Source organism: Balaenoptera ricei, chromosome 20 (genome assembly GCF_028023285.1).
Source record: "Balaenoptera ricei isolate mBalRic1 chromosome 20, mBalRic1.hap2, whole genome shotgun sequence".
NCBI lineage: Eukaryota > Metazoa > Chordata > Mammalia > Artiodactyla > Balaenopteridae > Balaenoptera > Balaenoptera ricei.
The window spans coordinates 23915896-23938587 of NC_082658.1; the positions used below are offsets into that span (position 1 = coordinate 23915896).

Here is a 22692-nt window from a genome sequence, read left to right on the forward strand (position 1 = left end):
AAGATGCATCATGTTGGTTATGCATTTGGTGGAATCCTCTACTAAATTAAATACAATAATGGGGAATTATTTTTAGAGTTAATAATTTTCTGGATGCCCATTAAAGTTACTGATTCACTGGTTGTGTGATTGTAAGGAACTTTAAAAAGTGAAGATTAGAAATTTAGTGTTTGTGGGGTTTGAGTTGTGTGTGTATGTGTGCGTTTTGGACTTGAACTGTGTTTGTGCTGGAAGTACTGTGCATTTACTGTGCTTAAAACTTACCCTTTTTTGATGAATTTTTTTCTGCTATTTAATAGAAATAGGTTTTTTTCTCTTTTTTGAGTGGATGTGAAAATAGTTATTTAAATTGAGGTTACTAAGAAAATGTATAAGGTACGTGTTAAAATGGTAGTATGTGTTCTAGTACTTTATTATGACTATTTTTAGAAGTGGCTTACTAAGCTTCTGTTCAAACCGTGCAGTCATAACCTTGCTGTTTAACAACCACTGGCTGGCTAAAGGAACCGTCTTATTTTATTTCTTCATTATGAGAAGTTCCCTGTACTCAAGAGCTCCTTCCTTTCATTATGAGAGTTGCTAATTAAAGAACAGGGATCTGCCATTCTAGGCAATAGTTTCTCTTTCCTGAATGTCTGAGTTTGGCTGTGAGTTATTGCTAAGGTTGCAGTGTGTAACTACAAAAAGTCTTTTTGCTGGTTTCTAACTCATTTTCTTGTAAAAGCTCTCTGGAATTTGTGGAAAATTATGGATGGTTCTTAACCATGCATGTAATTCATACACACACTGCACACACACATCCTCTCTTATTTTCCTTTTAGTTTCAGCAGACTTTTCAGCTCCTCAAGTAACACTACTAAGAAGCCTGAACCACCGGTTAATCTGAAGTACAATGCACCCACCTCTCATGTTACTCCTTCCGTCAAGAAAAGAAGCAGCACCTTATCTCAACTCCCTGGGGATAAGTCCAAAGCCTTTGATTTCCTTAGCGAAGAGTAAGTATTTTTCAGACTAGCGGTTATATCCTAAATAACTTAACAGTTCAGAATATTCTTGCCCCTTATCAGATCAGCTATAAGAGTTTGGATAAATCTATAAAGAAACTATTCCTATAACTTGACTGCCTTTAAGTACGTTGCTCCTAGTTTTCATAAAGAGAAGAAATTTTTTAAGATCTCCTTTTTGCTAGTTTGACAACATTGATAAATATTAATAGGAATGTTGAAGACCTATATAAGCCCTTGTCCTAGTTGTTTGATGATTTCCTTTGTTGTCAGAAGGAACTGGCTTTCCATCCTGACCCTGCTGCTCACTAGGTAGATGAACTTGGTAAAGTTAATCTCTCAGAGCCCCAGTGTCTCTACCTATAAAATGAGTATGATAACCTACCTTAGAGGTGTTAGGATTAAATTATATAGTGTCTGTAAACTGCCTGACACAAGGTAATTTTTTCTTGTTATTTATGCTACTTTAGCAGGGGAAGGGAGATAAGCTGTTGTTATATTCACTTAATTTAAAACGGAAATTTCTTTTCCTTTTAGAACTGAAGCTAGTTTAGCCTCACGCAGAGAACAAAAGAGAGAACAGTATCGTCAGGTAAAGGCACATGTTCAGAAGGAAGATGGTAGAGTGCAGGCTTTTGGCTGGAGTCTGCCTCAAAAGTACAAACAGGTAATGTTTGAACATGGTAAGAGCATCTAATGGGAAATTCAGGGGGGAGGAGTAGGCGTGGGCATGAAAGACTCGAACTACACGTCCCAAGCCTGCTCAGTTTCAAGTGGTATGGATTTGGCACACGTTTAGAGAAGTATTGAGAGTAGTGGTTTTTAGGCTGTTTTCTAGAGCCCTTCAGCTCAAGAGAAATGCCTCTGAGTTCTGTGAGGAAGGAGAGGGGTCAACAGGAGGTGGCTGAGTACATGTGACTTGGGGTATCCTATTCTATTTTAATATTTGAAGATTTTGTTAAAAAAAAACAAACAAACCAGTATCTGTTGTTTAAAAGTTTTAAGAAACCTTTATCATGGAGCTTTCAAACTGTTAACTTAAAACTCAATTCAGGTCTTCAGGAACTTTACCATATTCCCTACCCCTAACACACACACACACACACACACACACACACACACACACACAGTTACAGTCACACCACATGTGTGCACTAACAGGTCTGTGAATTAGTGTATCTTTTCTGAGCTCCCAAAGCAGCATCTTATTTTCTCTAATTGCCACTTGATTTTCTGCTTATTTTTCAAATAAGAATGACAAAGTTAACTTGAACTTGACTTTGTAGAGTAAATATGTTACAGCAGTGCTTGTCCATGTCTCAGTGGTTCTGTAAGTTCACTTTTGATGAGGCTTACTCAGTGTGTCTTTCTCTCCCCTCCCCAATTATTAGGTAACCAATGGACAAGGGGAAAATAAGATGAAAAATTTACCTGTACCTGTCTATCTCAGACCTCTAGATGAAAAAGATACATCAATGAAGGTAAATTAATTTTGAAGTTAATGCTAATATTACTTAAAATCTTGGTGGATTTTTTCCTAAAACCAAAAAAGTTTAAATTCTACTTTTGTGGGCAAAGTTATTGTTCATTTTGTAGTTTTAGACTGGAATACTTTGAATATTATTAGAGCCCTCTGTTTGTAATCATTAGATCTTTTAAAGAAATGTGAAAAGTTGTAAACATTTTTAGAGAGAAAGTGACTTAATACCATCTTTTTTTAACCCAAAAAAGCTGTGGTGTGCTGTTGGAGTCAGTTTGTCAGGTGGGAAGACCAGAGACGGTGGCTCTGTGGTTGGAGCGAGTGTCTTTTACAAGGATGTTGCTGGTTTGGATGCAGAAGGCAGTGAACAGCGAAGTGCATCTCAGAGCAGTTTAGACAAGTTAGATCAGGAACTTAAGGTAAGTGCTTTTGCACTAGCATTTGACCCAGTTTCTGAGACTAATCGTTTAGCTCTTTGGTCTCAAACTTACTTCTGGGTCCAACTTCTAATTGGGGTTACTACGCCCTTGCTTACTCCTCATTCCCCCCCCCCTTTTAAATCAGTTTTACCGGAGTATATTTTACATACAATAAAATGTACACTCTAAATGGGTACAGTTCAAAGAGTTTTGACAAATGTATGCACCTATGTAACAATCATCACAGTCAAGATATAGAACAATTTTAACACTGATCTGCTTTAACTGCTAGTTTTTAGTCTGCTAATTATTGTTGAAAGGTGGTTATACTTTCAGCCTTCCAAATAATCTGGAAATAAACTTGAAATAGTATTGTCCTTTACTGTAGTAGCACAGCCATATGGATATTTACACATACGTCTCATTTTAAACATTCATTTTCCTTACTTTGCCTATGCAGGAGCAGCAAAAGGAGTTAAAAAATCAAGAAGAATTATCCAGTCTAGTCTGGATCTGTACCAGCACTCATTCAGCTACAAAAGTTATCATTATTGATGCTGTCCAACCAGGCAACATCCTAGATAGTTTCACTGTTTGCAACTCTCATGTTCTGTGTATAGCAAGTGTACCAGGTAAGAGTACCATGCTCCTCTCTTCCCACCGTCCACAGCTCCTTATTGGCAGGAACCGACTGGTTACTGGAGATAGTTATGTACCACTCTCTCACGGAGTTTATTTTCTAGTTGGTGAAGACCAAAAATAATCTGGAAACAAATGACTAACAAAGATATTTTCAGATACTATGAAGAAAATAAAACAATGGAAATTTGAGAAGATGAGTGGGTGGCAGAGGGCAAGGGGCTATTTAGATTGATTAGTAAGGGAAGGCTTTCTAAAGTTCTATATTAAATATTATGTGATGTTAAAACATTGGTTTAAAAATTAAAGGGAATTCCCTGGTGATCCAGTGGTTAGGACTCCATGCTTCCATTGCAGGGGGCATGGGTTCCATCCTTGGTCGGGGGACTAAGATCCCACATGCCACGCGGTGCAGCCAAAAAAAAAAAAGAGAGGTTGATGTTATATCTACACAGTGGAATATTATTCAGCCATATAAAGGAATGAGATACTGATACATGCCATAACATGGATTAACCTTGGAAACAACTCAGACACAAATATTGTATGATTCCACTTACATGAGCTATCTAGACTAGGCAAATTCATAAAGACAGAATTAAATTAGAGATTACCAGTGGTAGGGGCTCAGGGAGCAGAGAGTTATTGTTTAATTGGTACAGATTTTGTATGTGGGGTGACAGAAAAGTTTTGGGCATAGCTGTGATGGCTGTACAACATTGTGAATGTAATTAATGCCACTGAATTGTACACCTAAAATGGTTAAAATGGCAAATTTTGTGTAGTATATATGTATATTTTACTACAAAAAATTTTTTTTAATGTGATAGGAATAAAAACAGCTTTCTAAATAAAGAGAACTGAAGAGATTTATTTTTTTATGGTAAATGCTTAGTTTTTAAATGCGTTACTAATATCTTAAGGCACTGTATACACCTAGGCTGTATTAATTTTATTTATTTGTTTGTTTGTTTATGGCTGCGTTGGGTCTTCGTTGCTGCATGTGGGCTTTCTCTAGTTGGCGGCGAGCAGGGGCTACTCTTCGTTGTGGTGCGCGGGCTTCTCGTTGTGGTGGCTTCTCCTGTTGCGGAGCATGGGCTCTAGGCGCACGGGCTTCAGTATTTGTGGCACTCGGGCTCAGTAGTTGTGGCTCGCAGGCTCAATAGTTGTGGCGCACAGACTTAGCTGCTCCACAGCATGTGGGATCTTCCCGGACCAGGGATCGAACCCGTGTCCCCTGCATTGGCAGGCGGATTCTTAGCCACTGTGCCACCAGGGAAGTCCTGTATTAATTTTTAATAGTGGTGGAAGTTCATGTTTCAAATAGTAATAGAGATAATTAAAAAAATTTTTTTGCTGCTACCTTGTCAGATATAATTAGATTTCATTGTTTTTAATTTCATTAGGTGGCTGCTTAAGAGCTCATATTAAGAACAGAAATGTCATTTCTGACATTTTCAGGTTTACTTTTGCTTGCGTTAATAGAAGTATTATCTTAATTTTTTAAGCTACTTTCTCAAATTGTGAATTGAGTTTAAATTAGTTTAAATAAAATTTAGTTACCATCTTGGCAGTGTATTTGAATAGCTCTTTGTCTCACCTGCACTCTTATTTCAAACCTGTTGTTGCTTTAATGGAGAAAATGCTATCTATAGGAGTTTACTGAGCTATTAAACAAAGGTTTATCTTGTTTTTCAGGAGCACGAGAAACAGACTACCCCGCAGGAGAAGAGCTTTCAGAATCCGGACAAGTAGACAAAGCGTCTTTATGTGGAAGCATGACAAGCAATAGCTCAGCAGAGACAGACAGCCTGTTGGGAGGCATCACGGTGGTTGGTTGTTCTGCAGAAGGTGTGACAGCAGCTGCCACTTCTCCTAGTACCAACGGAACATCTCCAGTGATAGAAAATCCACCAGGTATGTCTGTCCTCCTTAGATATCATCTGTATAGAGTCTGAGCCTGTCCCAGATGCCTCATTATGGACTTAACTTAGACCTTAAAGTAACAAGGATGAAAGAACTTGAAAGAAGATCCAGTGATGAATGTTAAATGAAATTAAGAATACTCAGTTTTATTATATAGTGTGGAGGAAAAGGGAGTAGTAGAGTGGAATTCTATAGAGGGGGTTTGTGTGTGGGGAAATTATTGGAAGAAAAGCTCCAACTTAGGATAGTTAACATGTTTTATTTATTTTGTAGAAAAGGAAACAGAAAATAGTGAGGTTGATGAAAATGTTCCAACAGCAGAAGAAGCAACTGAAGCTACAGAAGGCAATGCAGGGTCAGCTGAAGATACCGTGGACATCTCCCAAACTGGCGTGTACACAGAGCATGTTTTTACAGATCCTTTGGGAGTTCAAATCCCAGAAGACCTCTCACCAGTATATCAGTCAAGGTATACAAATGGGTTAACAATTTAGGAAACCAGATAAGTGTACACATAAAAGGAACCAAAATGATCTCAAGCACTTATTCCAACTATGTCTTCATCTTTTCCTTCCATTGCATTCTCTCTAGACATATTTTTTCCCCCATTTGTTCTCTATTCCTTCCAACTTAGAAAAATCCTGCTTATAAAGTATATTAGTCAAAATCTTCCCAGTCATTTTCTCTTTTGGTATGATTTTTTGTTAATTGTTGTACTCACTGTCTTCTATTCTGTTAATAACTCTCTGCCATTGTAATCCCTTCTCCTACTCTCACACCCACTCTATCAGTGAAATTGGCCATTTAAATTTAAATTTCCCATGTGGTTTTAATGACCTTTTAATTTAGATTTCTGGCAAACATTTTATTAGAAAACAATTTGTTTTGGACTCTTCCTTTGAAAAGAAGGCGCATTTAGCAAATTCTTTAATTTTCTTTCTTGCCTTCTCTAGGCCTTATAGAAAGCTGTTGGGAGTTTATCAAAACTGGAGTCTTTTTACAATTGAATGTTCTTCCTCTCAGTGAATAGAGCAACCAAGTGTCCATTAACATTTAATTGTTAATTTAAGAATAAAGTCATCTTTTTAGACTTACTGATTTGTTTGTCTGTTTTGAAATTGATATCCCAGTTATGCTTTTTTTTTTTTTACTGAATGTCCTCTGACAGTCCAAAGAATGAAGGTTTTGGGGTAGAATACAAGCATGTTTCAGCTTATTAATTTATTTTAGCAAATTCTTTATAATTCACCCTCGTGTGTGTGTGTGTGTGTGTGTGTGTAGTTTTTAAACAAACTATCTCTCCTCTTTCTCTTCCCACAGAAGAAACTCATAAAATTCAAAATAACTGTAAGGGAGAACCTTAACTATAGTCTGGATATTCACTACTATATTTCATCACTGTGTCTTAACTCCATTCTCTGTACCTTGAGCTTCCTAGTATCTTAATGTTACTTCTGGTACAATTGCTGAAATATATGTATTTATATTTCTTTCATTTCGTTCTTATCTCTCCCTCCCCCCTGCACCCCATTGCCTTGCCTGTCTTCCTTCCTTCCCCACTTTCTCCCTCCCTCCCTCCCTCTCTCTTCCTCTCTTTCTTTTCTTTTCTTTCTTTCTTTCTCTCTCTCTCTTTTTGAAATGTTTAATATAAGCATTTAACTTTGGCTTTACTGGAATTTAGTGTTCGATTTTTTAATTTTTTTTTAAACTGTAAACTAAAACGTAGAAATGATCAATCCCTGAAAACTGTAGCTAAACATATTCAGATTTTTTTTCTTTGTCTCACCTTTTCCAGTAATGACTCAGATGCATATAAAGATCAAATATCAGTATTACAAAATGAACAAGACCTGGTGAGAGAGGAAGCCCAGAAAATGAGTAGCCTTTTACCAACTATGTGGCTTGGAGCTCAGAATGGCTGGTAGGTACCAACTCTTTTAATATTAGAAATCTTTAGTCTTTCATTTTTGCTTTTGAAATCAGAAGATAACTAAAATGTGGTACATACAAATACAAACAAAAAGTGCTTATTAAAGCAAAGAATTTTATATACATACAATTTTGAGGTTATGTTGCAACTACCTCATAAACTGGACTTTGACTTGCATTGGTTCTGAGTGGTAAACCATATGTTTGTCACAGGATGTTCCTTTTATATAATATTCTTGGAAAAAGAGGTAAATAAAACTTTAAAATCTGGGTGATCTAGAAATAGGAGATCCTGAACAACAAAAGGTTTATATAAGCTAGAGTGTGTTCAGGGAATATCAAGGATTAAACAATCTCTTTGGCTTCAGGAGGGCCCAACTGTAAACATAACTTCTAGGAAAACCAGGACAAATCAGAGTCTGAAAGCTTAGGAGATGATAACAAACATTATAGGACTTTGTAGTAGTGTGGGGAGTCTTACAAACTTGTGCTTTTCCTAAGGTTAAACAGGATCACTAGTACATCTTTTCCATAAAGGTCTCATACTACAAAATGAAGGTTTGGCACACTTTTTCTATGAAGGGTCACATAAGAAATATGTTAGGTTTTGTGGCCATATGATCTTTGTAGCAACTTCTCAACTATGCTGTTGCGGTGCAAAAGCAGCCACTGCATTGAAGTGAACTGGTGTGGCTATGTTCCAATTATAATAAAACTTATGAACACTGAATTTCATATGTCTCATATGTCATGAAATACTCTCCTTTTGATTTTCTTCCAACCATTAAAAAATGTAAAGACCATTTTTAGTTTGCATACTGTACTAAGACAGGTAGATGGCTAGATTTGGCTTATGAGCCTTAGTTTTCCACTCCCTGATATAAACCACTCTGTCATCAGAAAGCTCAGTATAGTAGAAAAGTAAGATTATTTTTTTTAAAAGGTTTATAGCCAAGGATTCTGAAGTATGGGGTAACCTGAAACTAACTAACCATGCGTTAGTTCTGGCTTTTCATTCTTTGTATGTTTCTGTTTGCTTAAGCAGCTTATTTCTCTGCTTTAGGCCTACCCTTACTCTCATTGTTGTTTTTTCCTAAAATTTTTATGTTACTCTTCTTTCCTTCTGAAAGAACTTTGTGTTCATTTTTAGATATAAACAACTACTTGATGTTCCCTATGCCTTACCAGTCTTGATTTTGTTCTTGCAGTTTGTATGTCCATTCATCTGTAGCCCAGTGGAGGAAATGTCTCCATTCTATTAAACTTAAAGATTCGATTCTCAGTATTGTGTAAGTTTTATTTTAGAAATTCTTCCATTCAAAAATATGTATTTTGGTATAAACTAGATTCTAAGACTATTAAAGTTAACATGTGCTTCATGACTAAATCAGTATCCATATTTTTTTGTAACCCTCTTTATGAGTGAGATTGAAACTCTAACTAGGAAGTAAACCGGAGAACTTTAAGTATAAGAGAAAACTTGCCAGGTTGATTCCTCACCATACTGAGAGTTCTTTAGTACTTTGGGGGAGAAAACCAATTAAACCCCATTAATTTATATTTGTTTTAGAGTATTCTTTATACTTTGTGAATATGTTGATTGGGGCATTGATTTACTAGTCCTCTTCTGTATGTTGACTATCAAAAGTCAGTTTGTCTGTTAGGTCCACAGAGCTGACTCTGTTAGTTCTACTTGGGGTGTGTGTCTCTGGTCTGTGGACCTTTTGTTGGTAGTCTGTGATGAGAGGAGGAACTTGGGCTAGAAAGTGAAACAACTCAGTCACCACACATGCTTTTTATTTAGTTGAGCTGACATTTTCATAGCAAGACTTTCTCAGTGAAGAAAAGAATGATGTTCATTTAGGTTCTCGTGTAAGCTCCTAATACATCACAGATTGGCCTTCTGAGAAACTCTGAACTAGCTCAGTAGCATGCAGTGTCTTCCGTATTCCCAAATGGAGAGTTCTAAAATCCCCATTCCTGTTTGCAGACATGTGAAAGGAATTGTGTTAGTGGCCCTGGCTGATGGTACCCTTGCAATCTTTCACAGAGGAGTTGGTGAGTTGTTATGAATATATAACATATGTGCTAATTTGTTGCTTTGCAAGAGCATTTTCAAGCAGATTGGCTTCTTATGTTTTAAAGAAATGATACTTAATAGGAGAAAGAATAAAGGTTTAAACTGAATACTAACCGTGTATGACATCAGTGAATATGTGAGTTCTTGCCTGCAGACATACGTTAATAGTATACCTCAGTGAAAACCTGTTTACCATAATGAGCAAATAGTCCTCATGGTCCTCTTATATAATGTGCAATGGAGGTATTTATTTTTCACTCAAACACGTATTCAGTTAGGAGAAATTTAGTGAGAGGATATGTTTTCTTTTGCCCAATATTTTTAAAATAATTTGCAACCACTTATATTCGGAATGTTTTTAAAAAGAATTTTTAGTTGGGTAAGGTTTAATCATTTTCATGTTACGTTCTTTATATTCTTCCCCTTTAAACCAGTGTTTCTACCATCTGCACACAGAAGGGTGGTGGTGTCAGAAAACTGCCTTGAGTGAATTAAATTAAGGGAATTGAGCATGTAACTCCTTGGTACATGTTCCAAACAAAAGTGATATTTCATTTCCTACCTACTAGAATGGTAGATCAGGGAAATATTATAAAAACGTAGATCCACTAAATTCAGATTTTCACAAGGCTTTTCCCAAAGTCTCATGTCCTTTGGGGCCTCAAGAAATGTGAGGTAGATGATACGCAGGTGCTAGAGATTGCTGGTGAATGACTCCATAACAAAAAGAGAGGCCTCTGTTTTACCTTGTTCAGGCCCTTTATAGACTTTATCTGAGTTTAATCCTCACAGCAACTTATGAAGAAAATTCTATTGTCATCCTCACTTTATAGATGAGGAAACTGAGGCACAGAGTATTTTAGTCACTTGTTCCTGGTCACTCAACTAGTGAGTAGAAGAACCTAGAAAAAATGGAATAATAAATATTTTGGTAAACTGAATCCAAAATTATATTGAACAAGATAAACAAAACACATTTACTAAGGATACATGTAAAGTCCTACATTTGGGTTCAGAAGAGTAGATGGAGGAGATATGTCTGAAGAGTGATATCAAACTCAATACGAGTTAACATCCTAAGCCTCATAGAAATTAGAGTCCAGAGGAGGGCTGGTGATAATCCTGCTCTACTCTAGTAGATCAACATTAAATGGATCTGGACAAAGCGGAGTTAGGATGAAGGTTCCATAAACTGTGGTGTGCTTGGTTTTGAAAGGAGAAGACAGGGCAGTAGCAATGAAGTGGGACTGGATTTATTCTGTGTTTCCATTAGGCAAAGCTATAGATTAATGAGTGGTTACATACAAGAAGGCAGGCAGACTTTAGCTAGGTATGGGGAATATTTTTAAGACAATTATAGCTTTCTTAAAATGGAACAGCTGCTTTGTGAGGTAGTATGTTTTCTTTCACTGAAATTGTTCAAGCAAAGCAAGCTTACAGTGGTTGGTTCTCATTTGTATGTATTTCTTTCATCACTAAAATTATAGTATACATAATTCCTAAAGTGTTAGCAATGCATTGCCCTTGACTTCTACCCAAGAAGATACATCAAAATGCAAGTGAGCGAGAGCAGTATTATCCCCAAAATAACCTTAAATCCATTCTAATTCTTAAAATATTATTATAAAACAGGTAACTTATAACTGATTTATCACATCACTGCTGTTGAGAGCATGAGGATCCAGGTACTGGGTGACAGGTTGAACCACATGACCTTTGAGGTCTCTTCCAACTTTGCAGTTTATAGAACAAAAGAACTCAATCTCTGTAAATATACACTGAATACATGGTATCCGGGGGATGCTTCATCAATAAATTTAATTACACACCCAAATAGAATGTTTCTTGAATTAAAATTGAGTAAAAGGCAGTGTGCATAAACTAATCATCTGTTTCTTATTTTAAAGACGGGCAGTGGGATTTGTCAAACTATCACTTGTTAGATCTTGGACGACCTCACCATTCCATCCGATGCATGACTGTGGTACATGACAAAGTTTGGTGTGGCTATAGGAACAAAATTTATGTGGTTCAGCCAAAGGCCATGAAAATAGAGGCAAGTTAACCCATGTTTTCTGTACTTATTGAATTTGTATTACCTGAAGACCCTAAGACTTAATTATTTTCTTCTTTAGAAATTGTTGTCTGAATCTGCGTGTTTTGGGGTGCTCCGGTGATATTTTGGATGAGTTTTCAGCTTTCTGTGTTACTTTACTTCTCCTTCTGCTTTTGACTATGAGTAGGGGAAGTGGTTTTTTAAAAAGGAAGGAGGATTCACACATGAATGACTAAATGTGTGTCTGAGTATCCGTAGATGCATACATGTATTATTTGAATACATGGTTCTTGAAATGTTTAGTTATGTAGAGGTGGTCTGGGAGCAGGGCTCTCAAGTCTCCCCCACTACTCAGTGTGTATCCAGGCAAATCCATATATGTGTCACAGACTGAGGAATAATATTGCAGTGGGAATTTGTTGTAAAAACAAAAACCTCTTAGCATTAACATTGTTTTCTTAAAGTTTTGCCACAATATATAAATTTATTCTAATTGTTTAAGAAAAGAAAAACAGTAGGAAATTTTTAAGATGAAAATTCTTTCCCAGTTCTGTCCCAAATCCTGTTCCCAACCCTAGAAGTTCCATTTGGCGTTTATTTTTTAGATGTATTCCTTACATGCGGATATCTATACACACACGCAGCATTGTAGGTTCCTTTTTGTTTAATTATAAACAGGATCTTATTTTGTGTATTGCTCTGTAACAATACAAAATCCCGAGGTTAAATTCAGTCTTTTTGTTGAATGCTGTTACATAGAATGGATGTGTCAGCATTACTTTCATAAGTTGATATCCTACCCCGTGCTGAAATCCAGCATCCTTTAGTTCTTCTTCATTTTGTTTTGCAGTCTAGGATAATAGCAATTGTGTATATAAGAGTAAACAATATTTAGGCTCCTCTTTTAATATATAGTCTGCCAAATTATTGTGCAAATTCGCACAGTTTTTAAACACGAACTCCTACATAATAATTAACATTGTGATTGAACAATCTTTTCTAGAAATCATTTGATGCACACCCCAGGAAGGAGAGCCAAGTGCGGCAGCTTGCCTGGGTGGGTGATGGCGTGTGGGTCTCCATTCGTTTGGATTCCACACTCCGTCTCTATCATGCACACACTTATCAACATCTGCAGGATGTGGACATTGAGCCTTATGTAAGCAAAATGCTAGGTAAGCTTCTAAAGCATTTTATCTTTGTCAGTCGAAGAAAATGGTTTATTTTTAAATGGTCTCAAATGCTGGGTTGAACCAATGAGTAAGTTGCCTCAGGAATAGTGAGCTCTTATCACTGAAAGTGTCAGGCAAATGCTTCATCTACCCTGTGGTTCTTGACAGAAACTTGGGATCATTTTTGACTCCTCTCTTGTTCCCCACATCTAATCCATCAGCAGGAACTGTCAAGTCTTCCCCCAGAATATCTTAAATCAGTTACGTCTTTTGTTTTGTTTTGGCCACGCCATGCAGCTTTCGGGATCTTAGTTCCCCAACCAGACATTGAACCCAGGCCCTGGCAATGAAACTGCCGAGTCCTAACCACTGGACCACCAGGGAATTCCCTTAAATTAGTTACATCTTTACATCTACCACTATTCCCACAGGCCAGGTCACCATTCTTTCCTCCCCAGACGACTATGAGCCTCTTAGCTGGTCTTCCTATCTCCACTCCAGTCAGTTTTCTGGATAGTAACCAGTGTGCAGATATCACTGTGACATACCTCCACTTATGTAATGCCAGCCACTCTCAGAATATTCTTGTCTTTAGGTGAGATGACATTTTGTGACATTATCAGAAGAACTTAAATGGTCTGGACCACTCTCCTTGCTCACTCTGTTCTGCCCACACTGACCTAAACTCAACAAGTTCTTTCCCATTTCAAGGCCCTCACATGTGCTGTATCCTCTGTCTGAGAAGTTTTTCTTAGTCCCTTTTACTTGGCTTTCAGGGCATAGCTTATGTGTCACATCCAGAAGAGACCTTTCCTGATCTCCCAGTTTTATTTAGGACCTCTTACACTTCTTCTTCATGGGCTTATCATTACTGTGGTTGTACCAGTATCGTACATACTGTCTCTCTCCCCCACAGAACTTAATCTTCATGAAGGGCAGGGACTGTCTTTGGCTTGTTCCTTGCAGTATCCTTAGCATCCCAATCCAGTGCTGTATGACTATTAAGGATGTCACAAATGATTTCTTTATGAAGAGAGGTTGAACTGCATCAGTGGTTTTTAACTTTTTTAGAGTCGTTGCCCTCAGTAAACCTGATGTGCCCTCTCCCTTGAATCAGCCATATATACACATAGACATAAACTAATTTCAGGAATATACTTTGCCCATAAGTTAAAGATATCTAGCTTAGACTATTTAAGGTTCCCTCTAACACTGTGATTCTATGATCACACTCTCATTTCTAGCAAGTAGAACTTATGAGTAACTAGATGCTGTTTGTCTTAAATGTATTATCTGTTTAATAATTTTGCCTCTCAAATCCCTGAAAATAAGATCAGTTTAAAAATTCCCTTGAAATAAAAAAGTGCGTTTTTTCTCCCTAAATTACATGCATATGGTATCCTAAAATTTCTAAACTGCTTTAGACTCAAATATATAAACAAGGAAAGAGTATAGGTTTTGTTAGCAAAGATTGTTTCTTACCTGTGCAAAGAAATTTAAGGCAAGCAAGAACTCTCTCAGTTTATAAAATGGAAGGGCATTTAATTTCCCCAATCTAGTAAACTGTTTTTGTTGAGGTTTTTTTGTTTTGTTTTGTGTTTTGGTTTGTTTGATTTGGTTTTGAAGCTCCTTAAGTAAATCCTGTATCGTATTTCCTGATCCCACAGCATCTTCCTTCTGAATGATAATGTAATGCCAGCCACTTTTAGAGTTTTCTTTTTCCATTAACCATGAATTGTCAGATAGATGATAAAGCCAAATGAGAGGTCGCCTTGATTGATGTGCACCTTCTTCAGGAAACATCCAACTCGCTCTGGTCACATTTCCTCTCTGCTGTATTAGTCCAGCTACTCTTAGGGACTTGGAACCTAAAACATCATCTGCTCTAGTTTCTCAATAAAATGTTTTCTCTCCCATCATACAGGTACTGGAAAACTGGGCTTCTCTTTTGTGAGGATCACAGCTCTTATGGTGTCTTGCAATCGTTTGTGGGTAGGGACGGGAAACGGTGTCATTATCTCCATCCCATTGACAGAAAGTAAGTACGTTTTTAGGTAACTGTCACAGGAGAGTTGTGGGGAACAGCCTTGTCTGGAATTCAGGTAGAAGGAATTGTTTAGTTATTGGCAAATCTGTGGTAATTCAGAAAGTCAAACTGATGGCAGAGATCTAACTATTGTTCCTTCACTCTTTCTATGAAATGTATAGACTCTAGCAAGTATATCAGGACCAATATTTACAGTTAAAAGTTTTTCATTGTGAGAAACTCTTTCTCATTTCAGGAATCATGGTCCTATTTCATCTCAAATAATGGTTGATGTCCATTTTTTCTTTCAGCTTTATTGTACTAGTATCCAGAAACATTATCTAACTATCTAATATCCTAGTTTTCCATATCTCTGTGGCAGTTAGTTTAGGATATTCCATTTGGCTTAAGAGTTGTGGGAGAAGTTTCTTAGGAGGTCAGCAAATCCTTCCTGACATTGGAGACAAGCCATCTACCTCTATTTGAAAAGAATGTGAACAATATGTACATTGTATGTTTTTTATATTTGCTTCATTATTATTTTTGTGAACAAAATGTGCATTGTATGTTTTTCATATTATGTTCCATTACATTGATCATTCATTAAATAAGTGTTCTTGTGTTGCAAAATTCATGGGCAGGGAATGATTTGGAAAAAAAGTGCCATAAGTCCATAAAATAAGTCAATAAATAAACACCTCAGAATTTTCAGGGGAAAGGAGGAGGACTGGATGGTGGTATATCTGGAGCCTTTAAAGAACCTAAATTCTTTTTTTTTGGCCACACCGCGAGGCTTGTGGGATCTTAGTTCCCCAGCCAGGCAGAGAACCCGTGCCCCTGGCAGTGGAAGCAAGGAGCCCTAACCACTTATAAATCTACATGTTTAGATCACTTCTTATATCTTAAGAGATTCCAGGATCCCCAGAGTTCATTTCAGTTCTTTATAGACGAGAGTTCCATTTTAGCATAGTTACTTGCACAGGATTTCTTAAAGAAAAGGGAGAAATATTAGCATTTAGAAAATGTTCCCCAGTAAGTTCTCATTCACTTAAATTGCTTTTAATTAAGAAAAGCAAAATCACAGTAAATAAAACTGTCCTTTTCGAGCAGAGATATTCTTTTAGAGGCTTTGGTAAGAACTTTGTGTGTTTCTTGGTATTATACCAAGTTGGATTTTGTTAATTGAGTTAGGAGCTTTGAGCTCCTGAGTTGCCAGATAGAAGACGCTGAGAGTGGCATCTCATAGTAATCCTTCTCCTCCCTGTCATGCACCTCTCCATGTCCCCTTTCCTCCTTTCTCACTTTAGCCGTAATCCTCCACCAGGGACGTTTACTGGGGCTGAGGGGTAAGTGCAGATCCTGAACCACACTCTTCTTTCTGGCTTCTCATGGCCACCGTGAGGCCATTCTCACGTCTCTAGATACCCTCTTGAATGTTCCTAAATGTCATCCACTTGCAGTCACTGCATTGCAGCAGGTGTTTTTTTGTTTTTGTTTTTTTTTAATGTTTGTTACCTGGCCACCAAACTACTGCTCAGCAGCTTAGTCTATTTATCATCTTTTGTTGCAGCTGACCTTTCTTTCAGACTTTGTTTTCCCTCCAATAAAAACACGAAACATCTCTGAAAACTGTCATTAATCTACATTGTTTACTTCTGTTACCAATCATGTTTCTTTCATTTACTTACTGGTCCATGGAATGGGGATGTTTTGTGAGTCTGGTCATTCTAAAATAATTCAGCAAACCATCAGTCTGGTGTAAATAAAAGCTACTCTATTGTACTGGATGGATCCTTTTAAACACAACTTTTTACCACCCCTCAAGGGAGATATTCTTACCACAAGGGAGAAAAAAATCAAAAGATAAACTATAAAAATTCTGCTAAAAAATATACCTATTTACTTTAAGCTATATAACCGGTTAGTTTTCTAAAATGAGGATTAAAAAACAAAACAGACATACCTAAGAAATCTTTTCTTTGGTTAACTAAAATGATTTTTTTTTTAATTAATAGATGTGTTTAAAAAGTAAACTTAGCTATTGCTAGACTGGCAAAATCCCCTACTCCATTTACTGAGAAACTTAAAAATAACTAGCATGCTATATATCTTTTTTTTTCCAGCTTTGTCTTGAGTTGGCATTGCTGCCCTTGTTTTATCTCAACTGGCTGTAGCTTTTAGATAATACCATAAGGATTAACCAGTAATCTATTGCATCATTACTGTTTTCTAGGGGAAAATATTTGGTGTTTGGTTTTCTATTGCAGCAAATAAAACCTCAGGAGCATCAGGAAATCGTCCTGGAAGTGTCATCCGTGTATATGGTGATGAAAACAGTGATAAAGTGACACCAGGGACATTTATACCCTATTGTTCAATGGCACATGCACAGCTTTGCTTCCATGGGCACAGGGATGCTGTGAAATTCTTTGTGGCAGTCCCAGGTGAGTTAGATTATTCTATTGAGAAGTTGTATGTCCGGTTGACTGTTGAACAATGTGCATTTGAACTGCACTGATCCACTTATACACAGATTTTTTTCAGTAGTGAACACTACAGTACTACATGATCCATGGTTGGTTGAATCTTTGGATGCAGATTGTGGACACAGAGGAACCATGAACATGGAGGGCTGACTATTAATTTCACTCAGATTTTTGACTGCACAGAGGGTCAGTGCCCCAACCCCTGCATTATTCAAGGGCCAACTGTAATTGTCTGTCCCTTGGTTCCTCTACCTAGTCTAATACTAAGTACTGAAATTACAGATAATTCTAATATAACGCATGAAATGTTCTATAACGGAGGTATGAATAAAGTGCTATAGAGATACTTGATAGAAGCTGTTTTGGAATCTCTCCTGTACCCCAAAAGCAAACCTGATTTTTATTTAGGAGACTTCTTTACTTTTGAAAAGCAATGGTATTATTTTGTCACTGCAGAATACTGAAAATGGTTTTGGCCTCATAAAGGAGATTTCTAGAAAGAAGTCCCTATCATCAAGGCTATATTCAGGAAGAGATGGAAAATGTGCTCTGATACCTTTAGCGCTGTGGCAAAGAACAGCAGGAGTCTGGGGGTCTGGGCCTTTACCACTTGCCTTGTTGTCTTGAGCAAATTGCTTAACCTCTGATACTCATTTCTTTGTTTCCTAAGTGGATGTGATTAATATCTGCTCTGCCAACCTCATTTGTTGTAAAGATTAATGAAAGGGCTTTGGGAACTATAAAGCACCATCCAGATGAAAGGTGGCAGTGATGACGTCCAATGAAAAATGTTCTGTCCCTTGAGAATATTAAAGTGATGTTACTGATCATCTGTAAGCAGGACCTATGTTTTGGATTTTTTTCCCCCTGTAAGAGGCAAGTTTAGGAGTTAGACAGAGTTCAAATCTGGCTTTGCCACACCAACTGTGTGATGTTGGACATGGTGGTATCTCAGTGTATTAGGGTTCTGCAGAGGAACAGAACCAATAGGGTATGTGCGCGTGCGTGCGTGTGTGTGTGTGTGTGTGTGCATGAGAGAGAGCGAGCGAGCGCAAAGAGGGGGAGGGAGGGAGAGAGAGATTGATTTAATTTAAGGAATTGGTTCATGTGATTATGGGGGCTGGCAAGTCTGAAATCTGCAGGGAAGGCTGGCAGGCTGGAGGCCTAGGAAAGAGCTGATGTTTGCAGCTGAAGTGTAAAGGCAGCCTGGAGGCAGAATTCCCTTTTCCTTGAGGGACCTATCTTTTTCTCTTAAGGCCTTCAGCTGATTGGCCCACCCACATATTATGGAGAGTAATCTGCTTTACTCAAAGTCCACTGATTTAAATGTTCATTATTTCTAAAAAATACCTTCACAGCAGTATCTAGACTAGAGTTTGAGCAAATGTCTCGGCACCAGAGCCAAGACATTTGACACATAAAATTAGCCACTATAATTTTTCCCAAGGATGTTCCAAAGATTAAATAATTAAATGTTTATAGTATAGGGTTGGCACATGGTACCCTAACCAATTATTCAGTATTCTTAACAACATGGTAATGAACTTCTTGAAATGTACATGTATATTTTTGTATAGTTATCGCCTCAGAATAAACTTCTAGATATGGATTTTTTTTTTAATTTATTTTTTGGCTGCATTGGGTCTTAGTTGTGGCACATGGGATCTTCCGTTGTGGCTCACGGGCTCTTGTTGCAATGTGCAGGCTTCTCTGTAGTTGTGGCATGCAGGCTGCAGAGTGTGTGGGCTCTGTATTTGTGGTGCAGGGGCTTCAGAGCATGTAGGCTCTGTAGTTGTGGCGTGCGGGCTCAGTAGTTGTGGCACATGGGCGCATGCCCTGCGGCATGTGGGATCTTAGTTCCCCGACCAGGGATTGAACCAGCGTCCCCTGCATTGCAAGACGGATTCTTAACCACTGGACCACCAGGGAAGTTCCTTTTCTTGCTTTTTTTTTTTTTAAAAAATAATGCCATAGAGTCCCCTTTGAGTTTCCTTTATATTTCTCTAATCCCCTTCCCTTCCTTCTTTCCTGTCCATCTATAACCACTATCCTGAAGTTGACATGTATCCTCTGCCCATGTTTTTGTATTTTTACTACATTGGAACATATCTATAAACAATATATAGTATTTTTTGTATTTTTAAGTCTTATGTTACATATATATTATTCTGCAACTTGTTTCTCATTTTTGAGATTTGTTAATATTTATGCATAAAAATCTAGTTCATTCATTTAACCGTGGTATTCTAATATCTGAATAAATATGCTACCTTTTATCCATTCTCCTATAGATCAACTTCTAGGCTTTTTCTCTGTTTTCCCTCCACTATTAAAAAACAATACTGCAGTAGACCTTCTTGTGCATATGAGAGAGACTTTTCTGTTGGGTATAAATCTGGAAATGGAATTGGCAACATTGTTGTTTGTTGGCCAGTTGGCCCTAAGGATTAAACCATTCAGGATGGCCTTAATATCATACCACTGTGCTCTTGCTTCTGTGGCAAAACTAACTAGTCTGCTAACAGAAGTTATGTCTAGCAGGCTTGATTTCTTCTAGAGTATAATTGAATAATGCATGAATGAGGCACTGTGAAAATAAATCAAACTGTCCTATCCATGTCCAACATAAATTAATTGTTTATAAAGTGTTTCACATCATGGGACTATGTCCTGTTATCACCTAAAGGCATGGTCTGTGTAGTTTGACCAAAGGACAGCAGACCTGGCAAGAAAAAAATACCCCACACTCATAGAGGTTATAGTGTGAATGATATTTCAAGGTTTCTCTCTATCATTTCATGCTTAAAGATTCTACCTTAGAACTTAAATGTTAGAACAAATTACACATTACCCAGTAATTTTATTTGCATAGTCTAAATTAAAAATAAGATGTACTTTTCTTAAATATGAGGAAACCATGGATTTGAAATCAATTCAAATATTAATTATGAATATCCAAATTCATAAGGCTTAAGTTGAAGACTTTTCTCAGTCTCTTACATAAACACACATGTACCCTTCCAGGGGAGAGATCTTTCCACTACCCCTCAGATAAAACAATGTAGATTATAATAGTCTGAAGCAGGCAGCTAAGACCAGCTGAGCCATATACAGATTTCATACTGGATTCTGGACCAATTTCTGTTTTGGTACAAAATAGCTTTACTTGGATTTCAAATTGGGCTTTCATGACCTTTATCGATGTTTTCTGATCATGCAGAGGCTTCTTACATCCCCAGTACTTTGGCTGTATTAGAATGTACTTACCTTGTTCAGCTTTCTGAAAATATTCAGAAAAAATGAGTCTCTCCCACCCCAATCCTTGATAAGTAATATTCACTTCTGTTCCTGTATAAATAGGTCAAGTCATCAGCCCACAAAGTGGCAGCAGTGGCACAGATCTAACAGCTGACAGAGCAGGGCCATCTGCACAGGAGCCTGGCAGCCAGACACCCTTGAAGTCTATGCTTGTCATCAGTGGAGGAGAGGGCTACATTGACTTCCGAATGGGTAGGTCATTGGTTCTGGGGGCTTCGTTTCCACTGTTCCGTGATGTGGATTTTCACCCACAGTAAACAAGAAACTCAGATACATGATTTCTAAGAGGTTTTCTTTGAACCCTTTACTTGGAAAATGATTTTATATTTCTTTTTTTCCTACTTTCATGATTTTTTTTTTCTTTTTATACCAAGGTGTGTTTATTTGAAGGAGCATTAGAAAATAGCAGGGTTTGGTCGTATGTTGAGGTATATGTGAAGAGCATATGGAGTCAGAGGCCTTGGGGAAATCATTCAACCTCCCAGAACCTCAGTTTCCTCACCTGCAAAGTGGAGAAATAAAAATACTTCATAAAGTGTTGTTTGTAGCCAAATTCATTTCATTTGTTCATTTTCTCACCTTATAAACAATAATTATCTACTGTGTACCTGTTAGCCTTGAGCTTGAGATACAAAAACAAATCAGACAAAGTCTCCCTCCAATAAATTATAGAACAATACAGAGATAGAAACATGTTAATAAATTACAGTGTTACAGATGCTCTGATGGGGAGTAGTCAGTTTTTCCTAGGGGTAGGGGAAGAAGGAAATCAAGAAATGATGCTTGAGATGATGACTCAGTACTGAAGAGCCTGAGTCTGAAGAATTGGGGTGGGGATGGTATGGGGAAGGCTGGGGAGACTGGCATTCCAACGTAAGAGGTAGCTTGACCAAGGCTTAGAAATGTGAAACCACCTTAGTCGAAGAAAAACTACTTAAAAATGACTGGAGCATGGAGTAGAAGCAAATATAAATTTGACCAGAGATAAATCTAGAAATGGAGGGAGGCCTTTATATACCTAATTAAGGAGTTTGTACTTTAAAGCAAAGGAAAATTATTGGAGGACTTTAAATAGAAGAGCAATATGATTATATGTGTGTGTAAATGGATTGGAGGTATAAGACTAGAGGTAGGCAATGGGTTAGGAAAAAATGAATGAGTAAGGTAGAAACGGTAGGAGTAGACTAGCACTACGATGGGGAATTGGTAACTAACAGGATGTGAAGGAAGAGGTAGTGATCCATTTACTTAGAGTTAATGACTATCAGAACAGAAGCAGCAGATCTGGAGGGAGTGGAATGAGGAGTTCTGTGTGGGACATGTTGACCTTGGAGTGCATGGAAGTTGGGAGTTATCTAGGTGGAAGATGTCCATTGGGCTTTTGGGTATAAGGGTTTCATGTCTCAGGAGGGAGGAATATGAGGACTACTGACGTGCAGTGGCACTAAAAGTCACAAGGGTTGATGAGTTCACCCAAGGAGAATATGTAGGGGCCAGAAGAAAAGGTTCTAGGATAGAACCCTGTTTTAATACTCCATTTAAAGAATCATTAGAGCTTATGAAGGGATCTAAGAAGGAATGGCCAGAGAGGTTTCAAAGAAAACACAGAGAACTGATGTTTGTGGAAGTGTAGTGCTTTGTAATCTGTAAAGCACTGTGATGTAAATTTATTTATTTGCTATAAATAAAGGAACCTTTTGGACTGGCCTAAAATCACAATGATTGAAAAAGTTTCTAAACGTAAGGCTTTAGAGAATATAATGTAGACTGGTGACTAATACTTTAGTTTTAATTCTGTTAAAAAAAAAAGAATATAAAATTTAGGGTCATATAAATGACAATGTGCCACATATAATTAGTATAAACTAAAATTTCTGATGCAGAAGGCTTGTTGACACATTTTTAAGGCAGGGCTTTTAATGTTAAGTTTAGGAATGGTGATGTCAGTAGGAATGGAGTCACTTCAAAGTGAACTGACTGTTGGTGCAGAATTCCTTTATAGAGATGGCCTTCACTCGGCTGGGTGATTTTTGGAACTTTTTCTTCGATTGCAACATGGTAGTCTGAACCATACTAAAGAGTATGTCAGTAAAATCTTTATGTGTTTTTTTCATTTCCACTGAAAGTTTCTTCCATTTTGGATCCTAAAAATAACAT

At 37.4% G+C, this 22692-nt stretch overlaps 1 protein-coding gene across 7 annotated transcripts in view; it reads left to right on the plus strand.

The window, feature by feature from the left end:
- The window catches only part of SPAG9 (sperm associated antigen 9), a 152005-nt gene that overhangs the window by 125318 nt on the left and 3995 nt on the right, over positions 1 to 22692 (plus strand). For 4 of the 7 annotated variants that reach the window (XM_059908973.1, XM_059908975.1, XM_059908977.1 and 1 more), the window contains 16 exons: positions 822 to 995; positions 1542 to 1671; positions 2396 to 2485; positions 2736 to 2903; positions 3364 to 3535; positions 5241 to 5459; positions 5742 to 5937; positions 7264 to 7389; positions 8606 to 8686; positions 9388 to 9455; positions 11385 to 11533; positions 12537 to 12708; positions 14630 to 14743; positions 16039 to 16077; positions 16999 to 17175; positions 20578 to 20727. In XM_059908973.1, the coding sequence (XP_059764956.1) occupies positions 822 to 995; positions 1542 to 1671; positions 2396 to 2485; positions 2736 to 2903; positions 3364 to 3535; positions 5241 to 5459; positions 5742 to 5937; positions 7264 to 7389; positions 8606 to 8686; positions 9388 to 9455; positions 11385 to 11533; positions 12537 to 12708; positions 14630 to 14743; positions 16039 to 16077; positions 16999 to 17175; positions 20578 to 20727 (2225 nt within the window). The remainder of the gene's footprint in view (positions 1 to 821; positions 996 to 1541; positions 1672 to 2395; positions 2486 to 2735; positions 2904 to 3363; positions 3536 to 5240; positions 5460 to 5741; positions 5938 to 7263; positions 7390 to 8605; positions 8687 to 9387; positions 9456 to 11384; positions 11534 to 12536; positions 12709 to 14629; positions 14744 to 16038; positions 16078 to 16998; positions 17176 to 20577; positions 20728 to 22692) is intronic. The other 3 variants (XM_059908974.1, XM_059908976.1, XM_059908979.1) reach the window with 1 other exon arrangement.